This window comes from Bemisia tabaci, chromosome 5 (assembly GCF_918797505.1).
Source record: "Bemisia tabaci chromosome 5, PGI_BMITA_v3".
Lineage (NCBI taxonomy): Eukaryota > Metazoa > Arthropoda > Insecta > Hemiptera > Aleyrodidae > Bemisia > Bemisia tabaci.
In genome coordinates, this window is record NC_092797.1 from 50,433,554 (window position 1) to 50,450,163 (window position 16,610).

The window sequence follows — 16,610 nt, forward strand, 5'->3', positions numbered from 1 at the left end:
TTCATGTGACCTCAGAAATAACAAAACCAAGCATTTCTTGAAGAATTTTCATAATTCTTCGGGAATTTTTTCTAATCACACATTACCTACTCTCCCTATATCGAGAGTCCAAGTCAGCAATTTGTGGTCCGCTTATAAGATAAATGGCGATTGTTTTCTTAATTATAGGATGTCTTTCCAAACAGTCTGTTTAACATCAAATCCTTCGTTATTTTTTGACAAGGAGCATTAAAACTTAACGATCAGCAAAGAGTAAAATTCAAACAATTTTTAAGCACTTTCAAGCCTTGAAAAAATATGTCAGAATCATACTTTTTCTCAACCTCTTCTCAAGGCCGCATGAACCATGTATTCGTCAGAGACGTTGCAACTTAGATATTAATAGGAGTAACACCCTTTACGATGAATAGCTCCTTTTCCATAGTGATTCATAAAGTTTCTTAAGACTAAAACATACTTTACTTCAATATTCATGGTACATGATGACCAATTAGAGATCTTACAACATTTAGAGCTTTTCAGCCGCCCTTTGATTGCCACATAAATTACAGGGAGCAACATTTTCGACAGAGGATGAGGATTTAAGAAAAGAGGAGAGAAATAATTTTCAAAGATGATAAATTGAACCTTATTTTCTTTGGGCAAAGAAACAACTATCATGCGTCAAATCAATACTTATTTGGATATTGTAGTCAAAAAGAATGCTTAAATCTCTGGAGGATTGTTTCAGATGCAAATAAGTGTTACTTGTGATAGAGCGAAACGATAACAACTAAAAAAATAAAAGTATTAAATAATACATAAAAAGTAACAACAAAATAATGTTTTAAATTAAAAAAAATAAACAAATTATTTATTGTGGAGTAATTTAAACTAGAGAATGAAAAAGTATAATACAGATTTTCAACACTATGGACACAACAATGAAAAGAAAACAATATCCAAAAGATATAGACGGAATGAAAACTTAATACTGATGGTATCCGGTGAAAGCGACAGGATTGTTCTGGACAAGTCAAACCTACAAATAATAAATAAAACTTCATGTTACTTATTTACCTACTCCCTGGGGAAACTTCGATTAAAGGGGGGACGAAAATTGACTACACACTAAAAATAGAAGGAACACATTTCATGATACAAGCACTCACTCATTCTTTATTTATTCATCAGTACAGATAACTATCTTAAAGAATTGCTCAGGGTCCTTCCAAGATTATCTTAATAGAACGTTGGAAAGTCACAAAAAAATTCTGAGACAACATTGACCAATCATTCCCTGGAAAAGATACAACAGGAAAAAGCTTGTGGGAAGAAAATGTCTGAGTTCAGGGGGCTAGTAAAATTTCCTTCTGTCTCACATTCTAGGTTTTCCTTGATCCTTGGATTTTCTATCTTCCTGACTTTTTATTCCCGGTCATTAAAGGAAAAATGAACATAACTATGGGAAAAATATCAATAAAGATCGATAGGGTTCAAATTTTTGAGGGAAAAATTCACTACAGACCAGGAGAGAGTGCTGTAGGACTCAGTGTTAAAGGGCCGTGAGGTTAAGTAAAAAAATCACAATCTTACATTGGAGTTCGCGACTCTCCCAGGTACACATTTTCTCTACCTGAATTCTCTCTAACCCTTGCTGATTTTCTGGGTTCCCTGGTCGGCGACACCTAATAATTGCCTCTCCTTTTTGAACTTTTCTTTACATTAGGTTACTGCTAAAACGGTAAAAATAGGATTTTATCCCAAAATTTTTGGGCATGTAGAGATTTCTCGGTGAAGAACCCTAGTTTGTTTTGAGGTCTGAAGAAGTGAACACCATTTTCAATTGTAAAAAAGATTTGAGTGTTTTTTCAGGATGAAAACATTCATAATGATAGCAGTCTTCTACGTTTGAAAGTCAAAACTGCCATTAAAACCAGGTTTTTCTTTATTTTGATTTTTTATGTTTCTGGACTGGAGAAAATAATTGAGACTTTTTCAAAATAAGAGTGTAGGAGGTACAAAAATACATAGTTGAATACAGCTAGAACTTGCTCATTGTACACCGAGACAAATGTCAAGCATTGTTAATATCAACACTCATCAATGGTGCCATCTGATTGCACATATTAGCCTGTTGAGTGGTGCTAATTTGGAGCTAATGAGAGATTGGCATTCGTCTTAAAATAAGAGCAAGCTCTAGTTCATGAAAGCTCTCATCTTTCCGTGTGCCACATGTTTTAATTTAGCCATCCACATGTGCTTTCTAGGCAAATTACCAAAGGGAATTGAGTGTTACTACAGAGAAAACTTTACTGAAGAAACTAACTTGTATAACGACATACCTTCCTATTCTTCCTGGTCTTGCTGTTGTTGTTGCTGCTGATGAATTTCTATTTTTTCAACCGTCATGTCCGGGTTCATTGCTGTTGCCTCTTGAATAGCCTCAGTTAATGCCTTATCATGATCGATTGGATCACCGTCAGATTGGATGGTGATTTTTTGCTCCACTCGTGTTTCCACTACACCATCTTTTTCTACCTTGTACTGAAAAAAAAAATACTCAATTAGGATTGAAGCAATATTCATTCAGAGCTTGAAAAAAAAAAGTTACAAAATCTCAGGGTGTCTACTAAAACAAGCTGGCCAAAAATCGGTGCTTTTACAGTGCTTTTTCAGTACATTCCCAAGAAATTCAGTACCTCCTCCACAGGAAAATTCAGTACTTTTTCAGTACCAACCTCCAACTGACGAAAATCGAAAAATTCCAAAAATTTAAATTTCTCGCCTAAGTTGCGACAAAAATCATAAAAAAATGAAAGAAATTCCAGACCTTCTGCGGAATTTCCGCACTTTTCCAGTACTTCCGGACTGCCCTTAAAAAATCAGCACTATTCCCGAGCTTTCCAAAATTCCAGATTTGTAGATACCCTGACTCTGAGCGATTGAATACAAGTTTTGTTAGCAAGATAAAAAAGAACTATTCTTCCACATTAAAAAAATTTACTGTGCATAAATTTTGACCATTCAAATATGTTACTTGTCGTGAAATTGCCCTTCACATTTCAAAAGATTTCATGAAAGATAGCTTTGAATTCAAGTATTCAATGGAATTTCGCTGGAAAGTTTCAAATTCTTATTTTTCATACAATTTTCCCTCTCAGTTTCTAGTGCCTCTATGCTGGCTAAAAGACAATCAAGATCCTGATGCGACCAATTCGGTGTTTGTCATCTTTACTACCTTTCACAGCAAGAACTCCATGCCTATTTCCTCGGCTTTTCAACTATTTTCCCAACATCTATTTCAAGAGAGCCAATAAATATTCAGCCTCTAAATCTCCAAGATGACTGTATTGTATCATTGAAAACTAATACCAAAAGAAAGAAACATGTAATTGCTCAGGTTTTCTTTTATTGGAGCTCTTTGTTGGGAACAAAATTGCAAAATCTGGAATCGGCTTGCCGCCTTCTTACTTCAGACAGCAATGTAACCGTCCAGCTTAGCAAGTACGAGATTCCCTCGCATCACACTATCAATAAGCCAAACAGTGAACCATTTACGTTTTATCTTGTCAAGATTTTTTACATAAATTTTCTAGAGGGAGAAAATTATTGGCAGACCTCAGGAACTGATACAAAAAAAATACGGGTGGTCAAACAGATCAAGAAAAATTAATGTTAATTTTTTTCCATCCATAAGATAATAAAGAAGAACTTACCGTAACTGTCTCGACGGTACGGGTTTTGCTACTAATGGTCTTTGAGCTTACAATACCATCACTCAAATTGTAGCTATTGTCGTCTGCACCCAACGAAACTCTCCTCGTTTCTGTGGCAACGAGGGGAACGTTGGATGTTGATGTTACAGATGGATCACCTCCACTTCCACTGTACAGCATTGCTTCTGTTTGAATTATTGGTTCAACAGAGCCGCTGGTTCGCTGAAAAAACAAGTTAGAGTCTCTGATAGAATTTCTTCAACCCTTGTTAGTTTTCAATGAGAAACATTGATAAAAAGAAAGAGAAAAAGAGAAAAAAAAGACAGAATCCTGCTGAAATACATTAAGGGTCACAAAATGCCTATTAATAGGAGATTTTCCAAATGAATCTTCTTCATGAATAATGAAACATTATTTGATAACTGAAATCAGATAATCCAAAGAAGTCATCTTGCAAATATAGAGTTGCATATTGACAGTGAAACTTCCAAACCACGTATGTCGTTGGCAGTATTTAAAAATCTCTGCTCCTGTTTTGTTTTTTAAAGGAGAAAAAATTAAAATCATTTCTTGAATTCCCTTCACACAGCGATGAGAAATCACAGCAGTTTTTAAGAATTGACGTTGAGCAGTTCTCCATTTAAAAAGAAAAAGTATGAGAAGAAGTCTGCAATGTCTCAAAACAAGATACGTTGTTTGGGAATTTCACCATTGGTATGAGTACTTAGCAAACCTTGGATGGCCGATGAACAATTCCCCGAAATTAATCATTGCCAAAATTTCAAGAGAAAAATTGGAGTGTACAATGAGAGTACTTAGCAAATTCACATTTGCTAAGAATTTCAAGGTTTGCAAAGGTGCAACAAAAAACAGAAGAAATCAGCCCTCTAGGAATGTAATTTTTTACCTAAGAATTTTTAACCGTATGTAATTCTGACGCAAACACAATTTTTTAAAAGAAAGCAATTTATAAAGTTTGCACAGACATATTAAAAAATTGAAAAAAGTAAAATTAAAGTAAATTTAAGTAAAATTATCCATCGCTTTATTAATACTCCCTTAATATTTAGAACTGCTTGTGTGGAATAATTCTCCTCTAAACACAAGCTCTTCTTGCCTACAATTAAAACAAATAGGTACCTTCAAAAGGACAATAATGTCAGGCAAAGTATGAGATAAATACTATAAAACTCTTCACTGAACATCTTTCCCTCTTTGCTTACATATAAGGCAAAGAAAGCCTGAAATATATGTTTGAATTTAGACCCTGCATTAAGAATGCCTATTCTAAAATAGTAGTGGCAAAAATGAAAACGCAAAGCAGACTACGCTGGGTATTCTTTTGTAGATGAAGAAATGTGAAAAAATCTTCAGAACCTGTGCTTGGTTTACTTGAGGCCGATGGATGCCAAAGGACCACTGGATACGGTAAGATATTGACTACAACACATGTTATCTCATCAAAATTTCACGGAGAACATGTTAAACATTCCAAATACTTCTAAAACTAACCCATAAAAGAGAAATTAATTTTTGTAGTTTACATTACAAACAGTAAATTTAAACTTCCCGTTCCCAAAATAAACTATAATCAGTGTTGGAAAAATTAGGCACTGAAATTAACGTATGCATTAGCGACTAAGTAGAGTTTGATTTTATACACATTTCCTTCCTCTTCTGATGAAAGATGTCAAAAGAAAATTAGTGAGTGGGAAAATTCTTTCACCTAAAATATACCAAAATCAGTTTAGTGTTTGGTTTGATTTGTGTAGACTCTGATTTTTTCGTGAAGGGGAAGTGTGGATCAAAGCAGACGAAAACAATTGTTTTCTGACTTATGTCTTGTATCACAAGATTTTAATGAAAATTCTCCATAAAATTTGGATGAGAAAACAAATGTTGTGGTGTTGAATATTGTACCCTTTCTGCTCGTCCATTCCATTCAAAGGAATTAACTGTTTGCTGTGAGAAAATGCAAATTAAAACTATATGAACAAGAAATGAGCAAGAATATGTTCTGATACTAAGCAGTGATTAGCTACCTGAAAGTTAGAATTTGAATAAGCAGCGTCCTCAGGTCCCTCAAAATCAATTGGAGTTCCAGAATCATTGGAACTAAGACTTGAGCTACTTGACTGTCTACTCAACTGCGCATCATGCAAGCAACAAAAAATATGAATTAACTATCACAGCGAAACACAGGATAAAATTTGTGATGAATGCAAACAATCAACTAACATCATAATAGCATGGCGGCAAAAGCGCTTGATTTTTTGCTTAAGTGGATGCTAAAATAAACTAATGAAGAAGGACATCAATGCATCAATAAGCCTGTGATCACATCTACAACATCAATAACTTAAGGCACATTCATACATTGATGACTTTCACTTTGACACTATTTTCAGCTATTACTCTGATAACCTGAAGAGCATTAAAAAGTTGAGCGAAATGATTGAACAAACAGTGCAGAGAAAACACAGCTAATTTTCTAAACTAACAATGTATTGTATAAAACTAGGCGACAAAAATTAAAACCTAAATTGCCATAACTTTAAATTGACTGTTCTCTTGTATTTTTTATGGGGATTTTTTACTACAACCGCTATCCCAGAACATCTTTGAGTACTTTTGATGTTTTCTTATCATTGAAAATGTTTACACCTCTAAGATTATACCAAACGAAATTTCATTAAATTCTTTCCTATTGCTGGCAAAAAATTTGTACTTCAAGATTTATAATTTATTCGCACAAGTTTTAACTATTATATGGCAGCTTCTTAGAGAAAATAATTTGCTGAATGAAAAAAAAAATAGATCACAACTAATTAGCAAAAATCTTTTTATATTTCCCAATGATTTATTTTGAATTACACAAGGTTTAGACAACTTTAGACAAGCAATAAAATGATACACTTCCTGGAGCTCCCAATTACACTATATTCCCACGCCTTCTCCTTCATTGGTTTTCAGCGCTTATATTACGAGATGTGCTGGTGGGACGAGAAAAATTGAGGGGAGGTAAGGTACTTTGAGTACTTGAGATGAGCTCTTTCAAGAATTACAGGGACTGTTCAAGAAATCATTACTTACTTGGTTGTTATCGGCAACAATTGTGGAGGTAGCTCTCACTTCCTGTGTCACGGTACGCTGTTCTTGTCTCTTACCGCTGGTGGTAGTGGTATGAGCCACCGTTTTCTCTTCAACCTAAAATAATACACAAAATTACATTTATTCTACAACACCTACGAATTTATAATCTCTCTTTCATTTCTCAGAATATTCCAAAAGAACATGATCTGAATTAAATATTTTGGTTAACTCAGCAACCATTGTTACTAAGTCAGTTTTTAGCACTCTTTCGGTTTCAAAAACCATCAAATTCTTCCAGAGGATCGGAATAGGATGGAAACAGACCCTAACAAAATACCGTTTGACATACTAATGTTGGAATTATAAGATGTTCATGAAGTTCCTTAAGAGTATAGACGTGAAATCTCTACCCTGACAAGTTTCTAGAACATGCGATTTGTCTGCTTTTGCAATGTAATCGTGAACCAAACTACAAACCTCTAGAGAGGACCTGAAGATGATATAAAGCAAAGAGACTGAATACGACTCGTAACAGAAACCAATCAGGTTAAGATTTTATATTCCTACTCTTAGGTTCATATTCCCCTGATCAGGGGTGTGCAAAACGAATTTTGAATTTCCTCAACTTGAAATGTCCTTATAACAGGGGTTTAGAGAGAGTAAATAAAACAAAATTTTAAGTGAGGAATGAACCAGCTTGATAGAGGTTTTCAGTCAAGCTTTCGAGTGATTAAAATTTCCAGGAGCTATTCAAGCTTTTGAACAAACACATTTTCATTACGTACCTTAGTTAGACTCAATATTTTAATCATTTAGGAGTTAAGTGGAAAGCAGGGACCAATTCTTAATTTGAAATAAAAATAATGACAAAATTACAAGAAGACTCTACGCTACAATCTAATCGGTACAAAATAAAATGCATCGACTCTTGAGATTATTTAAAATCTCATAGACATCTTTACATAAAAACTACTTAAAACCGAGTTAAAATTAAATACTGCAAAATAAATTACTTGGCTCGTTTTAGCATTGGTTTCAAGGTTCTCGTGGGTGGTTGCTGTTCGTGTTGTAACAGCAGTTGCTGTCACATGAGGTGACCGACCTCCATCGTCCAAATTTTCTGCCTGCATTCAGAATCATTCAAGGAGAGGGGAAAAAAACAAAAACAAATCAATAAATCCATGCACTAAAACCTAAATTAATGTTGCAAAATCAACATTGCTTAAGTAAGAAGAAAGCAATAAAGGTACTTTGGTCAAACTAATTGGTAAATTCAAATAAATAACTACGCACACATAGGAGCCCGAGATCTGCTTGAAAAATGCATTGGGCTTTCAAATACTTTACTAAATTTCCGTCCTTGGATTTGAATACTTAATCAAATGACAAAATATGATGCAAAAATCTACTTCTACAGGACTATGGATTTTCTGGATTTTTCAGGTTCAAAAATAATTGAAAAATTTAGAGGTTTAAGGGTTAACCCCGTACATTTTGTCTTTAGGACACACATTGTTAATGTCTGGTTGAATTGTACATAAATGCTTCTCGTATTATTCATGGCTATTTTCATCTATGATCAAGTCCATGCCAAATAAGTTTGCGCAATTTTAGAGAGGAGCAGAAAATAAGCTGTCTTTGGTTAAGCATTGAAAGTAAATATGTACAAGAATATATAAATTACTTCTCAGAGATTTTTTCGAAAACTTTATAAGAAAACGCATGTGAACTTAATGAAATGAAAATAATGATAAATAAACAATCGGATTCACAGTGTTACTGTGTACCAAGGCTTAAATTATTTTATTTAAAATAAAAAAAAAAACTAAAATAAAAGGGTTGCAAAAAACTAATATTTCTTCATTGCAATTCATTTTTGTGCACACAGAACATATCAAAACATCCTCTAAGTCTAGATCAGCAAATGCAAAATCAAGCTACTTGCTGTTTAACAACTACATTGCTGAAAGCTTAGCTTGGACCGATATTCAAAATGATTGGATTTCTACAAGGATAACATACATACTTAACTTCAGAATTTCTTTCAAAATCAAAGGGGAACCCGCAACAGTTTCCTTTCATGTAGTAGCAATGTTTTGTTGCTTAAAAATTCATTGAGTGAGATGTACAGACTGCTGGCAATTCAAAATAATACTAAGCAGGCTGTTTTCGGCAAAACACTTGTAGAAAAAATACTTACTGAAAAAGCGATAAAAATGTAAGGATTTTCTAATCAGTGTTTAAATAAAGGAATATTACCTTGTTAGTTTGCGTGGAAATTGTAAACGCTCCAGTTTGCAGGTCTTCGACTTTCTCCTCAATATCGTGCTTCAGACCCTCATGATCTTTCACCATTGTTTGTTTTGTGGTAGTCTTCACTATGAGTGGTGTTTTATTTGAGGCCAATAGCTTACCTCCTCCATTGAGACTTGAATCCTCGCTAGGGGATTCATCACCTTTGCCCCCTGAACCGAGTGTGTCCGAAATTTTAGAGGTGCTCTTGGGTATTTTGGACTTCTCCTGATTGATAAAATCTTGCAGCTGATCATTTTTGTTAGCTATAACGGTTGAATCTCCTGCACCTCCATACGGAAATGGACTACCCTCAAGGCCTGGGTCGGGATCTCTGATTCTATAATCTTTGTTAAAAATTGACTTGGATCCAGGTGTTAGATCCTCTTGACGTTTTCCAGTCACAGGAGAAGCTGCGCTTTGCGCCGTACCAGCAGTTTTGCTATGAGCGACTGGAGTTGCTGCTGGGGCTGACGATAAAAAAGCTTCTCGACTGCTCAACCCACTTTTAGCGGGTGGTTTGCCTGCAGTTGTGCCACTAGCACTACCTATGCTACCCGTGCTACCGAAAATTGAAGACCCTGTGGTGCCTGAGGGACCAGTGCCTGTGTTTCCTGTAGTGCCGACACTGCCAGCAGTGCCTGTTGGACTGGCACGTCCAATTCCGCTTGTGGGACTAGCGCGTCCAATTCCACCTGCGCCGCCCGATTGAAAAATGCCTCCAGACTTCATATCAAAAGCACGTTTGGCACCAGGGGACATATTGTCCCGGCTTACATCATCTTGAAAAAGTTTACCAGTTGGTGTCTTACTGAACTGTGAACCGATATGAGGAGTGCCAAATGTGGTGGATTCACTTCCATTCTTCAATTTTTCTTTTCTGGCCGCAGATTCAACATAATCAAGACCAGGTGTTCGTAAACCTGGTTCATTCACGTTTGCACCTTTCCCGCTGTCTTTTCCAGGTGTATTCAATATATCAGTTAACTTAGATTTTTTCTTCACCTCTGGCACTTGCGTTTTCGACGATTCGTCACTCGCTTTACCTCCCCTGGAGGCATCAGCTTCTCGCGCTAAAAAAGACTGGGAACCAGTTTCACTTGCGTTCGGTGCCACCGTTGTTAAACCTCCCTCAGAGTTTTTGAAGCTGTCCTTCTTCTCCAGAAAATTTTTTCGTTTTTCAGCTGCCGACTGGGCTAACTTTTGTGCTTCACCTGGTGCGTACGAAAAAGCTAACCCTGTTGCTTTCTTGGTTGGTGATGTTGGCGGTACGTTTTCATCAACACTTGATTCTTTACTGAGAGCAGCTGCTTTCTTATCGTCACCTTTCTTTTTATCTTTGCTTTTTTTATCGTAGGAGAATGCACCAATCAACTTGTGCCTTTTGGTTTTTTCCTTGTCTTCTTCGACATAATCGTATTGCTTAGTGTATCCTGGTAATCCAGGAGAAGTTACGTCACTCTCTTTGCTGTCGTTCAGTGCTTGCTGGCTGTTCGGGGATTGTTGATTGCTTGTGGGTGAAGTGGGTGAATGAGGAGAGCCAGGCCCTTGCGAAACTGGACTACTTACATTACTCGAGTCACTCGTGTATGAAAGAAGCTAATAAAATGAAAACAAAAAAACAAACAAAAAATAAGAAAAGCAGGCATTAATAAGATACTATAAATGTCACAAAAGAAAAATACTTAGTTATGAATAAGGTTTGACATTCTAACATGCTGTTATCAAAATTGGTATTCTGAAATAACGAAAAACCATCCAAGTCATGCACAATCAAAAACTGGTAGAAAAAACAGGTAGGATCAAAAACTGCTGATGACAAGTTAAACTGAACACATGCATAATCCAACTATGTTGTTCACCTTCATAGGTTTTCGTGGCGGTTTTCTCGGATCGGCTTCGTAATCACCCTCTAGCGAGCTAAGTGAGTTTGCACTACTATCACTCTCCCCCTGATTGTATTCAAAAATGGTTATTCAAAATTCAAAAATTGATGAAACGGTGTTTGACTGGGTGGACAGCTTTAACCGAAATTAACTTAACTTGATTACAATGCAACAAACTTTAATTCCTCTTTGATTTTAAAAAATTAAATCCAGCGAACATTATGAACATCAAGTATGAAGTGTTCCGTAAGGTATTTTAGCTGACTTTTTGACCCCCCTCCCCTTTGTAAGGCACCCGGAAGACAACCTCTTGCCTCCTTCTGGAATTGAATTAGTTTGGCTTGACCCTCCCCCCACCACGCTAATTTTTCAGAAAATAACTGAGAAAGCCCAGAAAAAGTTAACAAAAATAATTTTCAATGAAGTATATGATTTTTTCTCAGCGAGGGGTTGAGGTAAAACTGCTCTTAACCTACCCTCGTGCTCCCTAAGTTTCTAATGTAATACTTGAATGGTTCAAAGTATATTGGTTAACATTTCGAGAGAAATGGGTAATGGAAAACAGTATTCATTATTTTGAATGGAGCTAATTTCAAAGTATTACAAAATATGTAATTTGCTTACTCACACCACTGCTTTTTAATATTTTCAGGCAATCGATTCCCATTTAATTTTAAGAATTGCAACTTTTTCTTTTTTATATCATCACCAAAACATTAGATAACATGTTCATGCACTGTACACATCAATTCCGGTTAAAACTGTCCTGATGTTTAAGGGAAATGAAGATTCTGTAAAAGCCTTTTTTTGTTCTTTTTTTTTAAATAGAAGCGTGTGCATATAGTCGACGAAGAAAAATTTTAGAGTTATAATATCCAAATACAATTATGACTGCAAAAAAATGTGCACATGGTGTCTTATCAAAGCATATACAGAATTAATATCTTAAAAGCTGCTAAACTTTATCGTTAGACAAATTGTATTGTTAAATTACTTAAAGTGATGGCTGTTAGTAAGTGCAGCAAAGTTATTAGCAGTGATGTAAAGTGTAAACATGCACACCGTGGTGGTAAAATGACAATTTTTCATCAATATTTTTGTAATCACCAAATATAAAACACAGAGAAATTCTAACAGATTCTTTTAATTGAAAAGCAAAATTGTGACGGAAAATCTATGAAGATTTCGGTTTTTATTTCTTTTTCCTGCTTATCGAAAACACTCATGAATGTTTTAAGCAGTGGTCATTCACAGAAAATAGGTTAAACTGCTTCTTCGGTGTTTATGACATAGAACTAAGTTACAATGTAGACCAATCAATTTCTACATCGGTAAGAAAATCGTGATTCATCTATAAAAGAAGTAAAGTACGAGTCCCAAAAATAGCGATTTTCTATGAGACAACTATCAATCATAAGACATGGTTGAAACTTCAATCCCATAATAGATAATTCCTTATCTAATTTTTGCAAGAAATGCGGTACATCCAATGAAATTCCTTGGGCAATTATTAAGAAAAAAAGTTAAATTTTTTGTGTTCACCGATAAAAGTAGACCACTAGACAAGAAAACCACTGTCTTGATTAATCCAAAAAGTTGAAAATATAAAATATATTTTGATAAAACTTACTTTGCCTTTGATGAACTTCTTGGCTAATTTAAAATTATCCATTGGCTTCAGTTTTTCTTTGCTATTATTTTCTGCTTCTGATATATGTTGAGGAGGGTGGGACATTGTGTGCCGTTTGTTTTTATTTGCATCTGCATTGAAGTCAACCTTCACGTGTTGCGGAGAATCACCTAGAGCTGTTAACCCAACCAACAGAGATGTTTGTTAGCCAGTTGATGTTTGCGCCCGTACACAAAAATAATGTGCGATAAAGAAATAGACGGATTTAACAAGAGTGAGCCTACGGCATTTCCTGTTGCCTAATTTTCTTTCATCTCATATTTTTTTAGAAGGAAACTGAGTAGAATAAAAACTTAAAACTTTCAGGAATTTTGTGTAAAGTACAGGAATATACTAACAAATTTCAAGATAGAATGTTGCTCCGTTCTTTCATTAAAAAATAAAACATTAGGGAAAAAGAGGCAACATCTTATGAAGCCAGGCTGATTCTGGTCACATTGGGAGCCAAAATCTGAAACCATATATCTCCATTGGGGTGTTTCAAAATTTTCCCTCCTATTTTGTTTTTTTGAATAGAAATAAGCCAACTTTAAAATATGAAATTCATGCAGAATATTCAGCTAATGAAGAGGAAAAATCAAAAAAATGTTCAAGAAAATTCGTTGAATTGTTTGCGGAAAAAAAAAGTATGACAGGAAGTCTGCGATGTCACAGACAAAGATACATGGTTTTGCACTATAGCCATCAATATCAGTATTAGGTATCAATTAAAATAGGCCTTCTTGAGTTAATTTTTCGCTTTTGAAAAGAAGGAAAAAACTACGAGTGACCTATCAACAGTGTCTTAAATGACAAGACATCTCTCTTCAGCAAAGTCAATTGGGAAGTTTCAGAAGAGCTAAGCAGAATTCCAAAATAAGCCTTCAAGATGTAACTTAGAATGAGCAAGAAGGATAGAAAAAAAATACTGCTTTGTATTGACATCTTGAAAATGAGAAAAAACACAAAATAAAAGAAATACAGAGAATGATGAAAGAAAAACTAACCATCCATACTCCTAGAGGTAAGCCTACGGCCACTTAAACTTCGCTCAAAGTGAGGTGCGGGACGTTCGATTGGCATTTTCTTTGTCTGATAGAGCGTCCTTCCTGAATACCTGTACTTGGAACTGAATCTAGGGAAAAGGCCTGCGTTTTGAACTGGCTCCGGAGTCATCAACCTACAAGAGAAACACAAATTAAATATGAAATGCATAATGATGAGTGAGACGCAAAATTTGGAGAAATGAAAGCAGGATTTGGCTACAAAAAAAACATACCTTGATCGACCTCTGTATTGTATGCAACATTTTTTTGTAGTCAGACCCTGCTTAAATTACTCTGAATTTAGCAAAGAACCCCGCACAGAGCATGGGGTCAGCGGCTCTCTATGAAAGTCGATGAAACTTTAATAGATTGATATAAAGTTCATAATTAAGGCAAGCCAAAAAATTAGCTCACTTTTGCGAGTAGAAGCCGAGATATTCGCGATTGAACCCGCACTATTTTCTGTGCAGCGGAGGTAAATTCTCCGTGTCGCCTTAACTTGCTTGAGCACTTTGGCCAGGAAACCCCCTCTCCCCACCAGGTAACTACGATGTCGCATTGTTTACACTCACTCCTTTGATTAGGACGCTCCGTTCGGGCTGTGCAATATGGAGTTCCCTGCTTCTCGCACCTCTCCCATGTCGGCGCCGCCGGTCGGTTTAATCTGAAATGTAGTTGCTGAAACAGAATTGACAGATGCGGGGAGAGGGAGGGAGTACGGCATTCGCACCGGCCGAGCGCATAAGCACCTATCTTCACGTGAGTAACGTGAGGTCTGATCGAGAACGCCGAACAACGAGAGGAGAGGGGACTCGGAATTCTTCCGCCATGCTGCGGCATGATAAAAAATAGTCCGGATTCAATTGCGAATATCTCGGCTTCTACTCGCAAAAATGAGCTAATTTTTTGGCTTTCCCTTAATTTTGAACTTTATATCAAGCTATTAAAGTTTCATCGACTTTCATAGAGAGCCGCTGACCCCATGCTCTGTGCGGGGTTCTTTTTTGTTGAAGATTACATTTTGGACTCAGACGTAAGGGCTATTGTCCTTTTAAGTGGCTGAAACGTCAAAATCTACCCAGATTTTGTACTTAATCGATGAAATATATCGTATACGAAGAGCCCCGGACAAATTACCTGAATGTATCTTAGATAAAGAAGGAAAGGAACCCATTAGGAACCCAGCAACAAAATTTTGCTGAGACTCCTCAAAGCTTATGAATCTGAACAATGAGAAGCGTATACTTTTGTTGACTTCCTCTCAATTTTATGCAAAACAGAGGGAGGAAATAATTTCTAGAATGTGAAAAGCTGCCAGAGTCCAAAAAATTGTCAAAATAATGCTACTTACCTAAAGAATGTGTGATGTTCTACACAAGTCTTCCACAGCTTTTTTGCGGCTCTGTGATTTGCTAATTTAAATCCAATAGTAGATTCGTACTGTTCAAACTCTCCTGGCCGTATTTTTATGTAGAAATTGTGACGCTTGTAGGAGATCTTCAATATTTTTGGCCAAGCAAACCTGTTTATTCTTAACCTAGAATCAAAAAAAAAAAAATCTAGTACGATGGCAGAGCATATGATGAAAAGTAGTATTGAAAAACTCATAAGTTCCTTAGCCTATTTTAATCACAGTTTTCTGCATTCTCACCCTAATAATGACTTAAAATAGGTTCTGACATAGATCCACAAACATTCAATATTTCAGGAAATACACCCAAGCCGAAATACATAAGCTGACAGCTGTCAGAAGAAAAAGTTTTATGAGGAACAAATCTCTGAGCCATGTAAAAGAGTTTTCGAAAAAAGCAAATTTTAAAATTCGTCTTAAGTGTTTAATGCTACTGTGTTTAATGTTGACGTTAGCATTTAATGTTTCTAAATCGTCTAAAATTACCTGTCACTATAAACAAGGAGACCTGACGCACAAACACCTAACATGATATCAACATTCTCAGAGTCTTTTGCAGGATGTAGATCTACCCCATACATAGCTAATTTTTTTGCATTTTCTAAATATTGTAACTCTGCTTCTGCTGGCGTTTGACCCCTGAAAAAAAGGAAACAAAAACAAACAAAAATGATTAAACAAAAAAATAAGTTTTTATAAATCCATATATTTGTAAGAAGCAATACAAGAAGTACAACAAAAGTAAGATATTAAATTTAGACGCTCTTTGAACACTGCGGAGAAAGCATAACTAAATTTGCCAGATTTTTTTCTCTTTCTACACTACCCTCATGAGACACCAATGCCTGGATCAAGTTGAAATTTGAACCCCTCCCCCTCCCCAAATAAAGATCAATAAATTACTAATACACCCGTTGAAATTATGAACCACAGCTGAGAGCAAAAATTCCTGTGAAAATTTCTTCCTTGTTACAAAGAGACCTTGAAGAATTCAAATTTTACAAGGTATCAATGAAATTCAATTAAACGTGAACCAGCTTACTCAATCCAATCTACTTACTTATGAGTCCTGTGAAGTTCCATGACTTTCTCTTCTAGTTCAAGGGTTTGATTCGGGGCAAACTGAAAGTCTCTTAGATAATCTGGACCGTTTTTGTATTCCTGAGGATCAAAATCTCCAAGTTCTGATTGAACAAGAAATGAGCCAAGTAGTGCATGCGTAACAAATGAGCACGGTAATCTGAAAGATAAAAACGAGAAAAGAAAATTACATCATTCAATTGATACAGAAAAAATTAAAGATACTGAGACCTAAGTTCATTTTAGGGTATGATACCATTTTATACAAATGCTGACTTTTCCAATTGTAAAAATTCTTTGTGTATTTGCCATATCTTTTTAAATTGTTTGGTAACAATTTTTCCTATTCATTGAAAAACCTGGTCTCAACACAGTGAAAAACACATGGTACCTTAAAAAAGTTTCTGCTTCAGTTTTCAGGCTGGATTGCCATGA

The 16,610-nt window shown here is 35.6% G+C and overlaps 1 protein-coding gene across 6 annotated transcripts in view; it reads right to left on the reverse strand.

The window, feature by feature from the left end:
- The window catches only part of cora (erythrocyte membrane protein band 4.1 like coracle), a 101,696-nt gene continuing 85,086 nt past the window's right edge, over positions 1–16,610 (reverse strand). For all 6 annotated transcript variants that reach the window (XM_019043203.2, XM_019043212.2, XM_019043195.2 and 3 more), the window contains exons 7-18: positions 16,156–16,335; positions 15,582–15,734; positions 15,036–15,221; positions 13,646–13,818; positions 12,600–12,775; positions 9,051–10,682; positions 7,805–7,915; positions 6,792–6,905; positions 5,741–5,845; positions 3,699–3,920; positions 2,325–2,526; positions 1–1,021 (exon numbers count right to left, since the gene is read on the reverse strand). In XM_019043203.2, the coding sequence (XP_018898748.2) occupies positions 2,329–2,526; positions 3,699–3,920; positions 5,741–5,845; positions 6,792–6,905; positions 7,805–7,915; positions 9,051–10,682; positions 12,600–12,775; positions 13,646–13,818; positions 15,036–15,221; positions 15,582–15,734; positions 16,156–16,335 (3,250 nt within the window). In that variant the 3' untranslated portion in view covers positions 1–1,021; positions 2,325–2,328. The remainder of the gene's footprint in view (positions 1,022–2,324; positions 2,527–3,698; positions 3,921–5,740; positions 5,846–6,791; positions 6,906–7,804; positions 7,916–9,050; positions 10,683–12,599; positions 12,776–13,645; positions 13,819–15,035; positions 15,222–15,581; positions 15,735–16,155; positions 16,336–16,610) is intronic.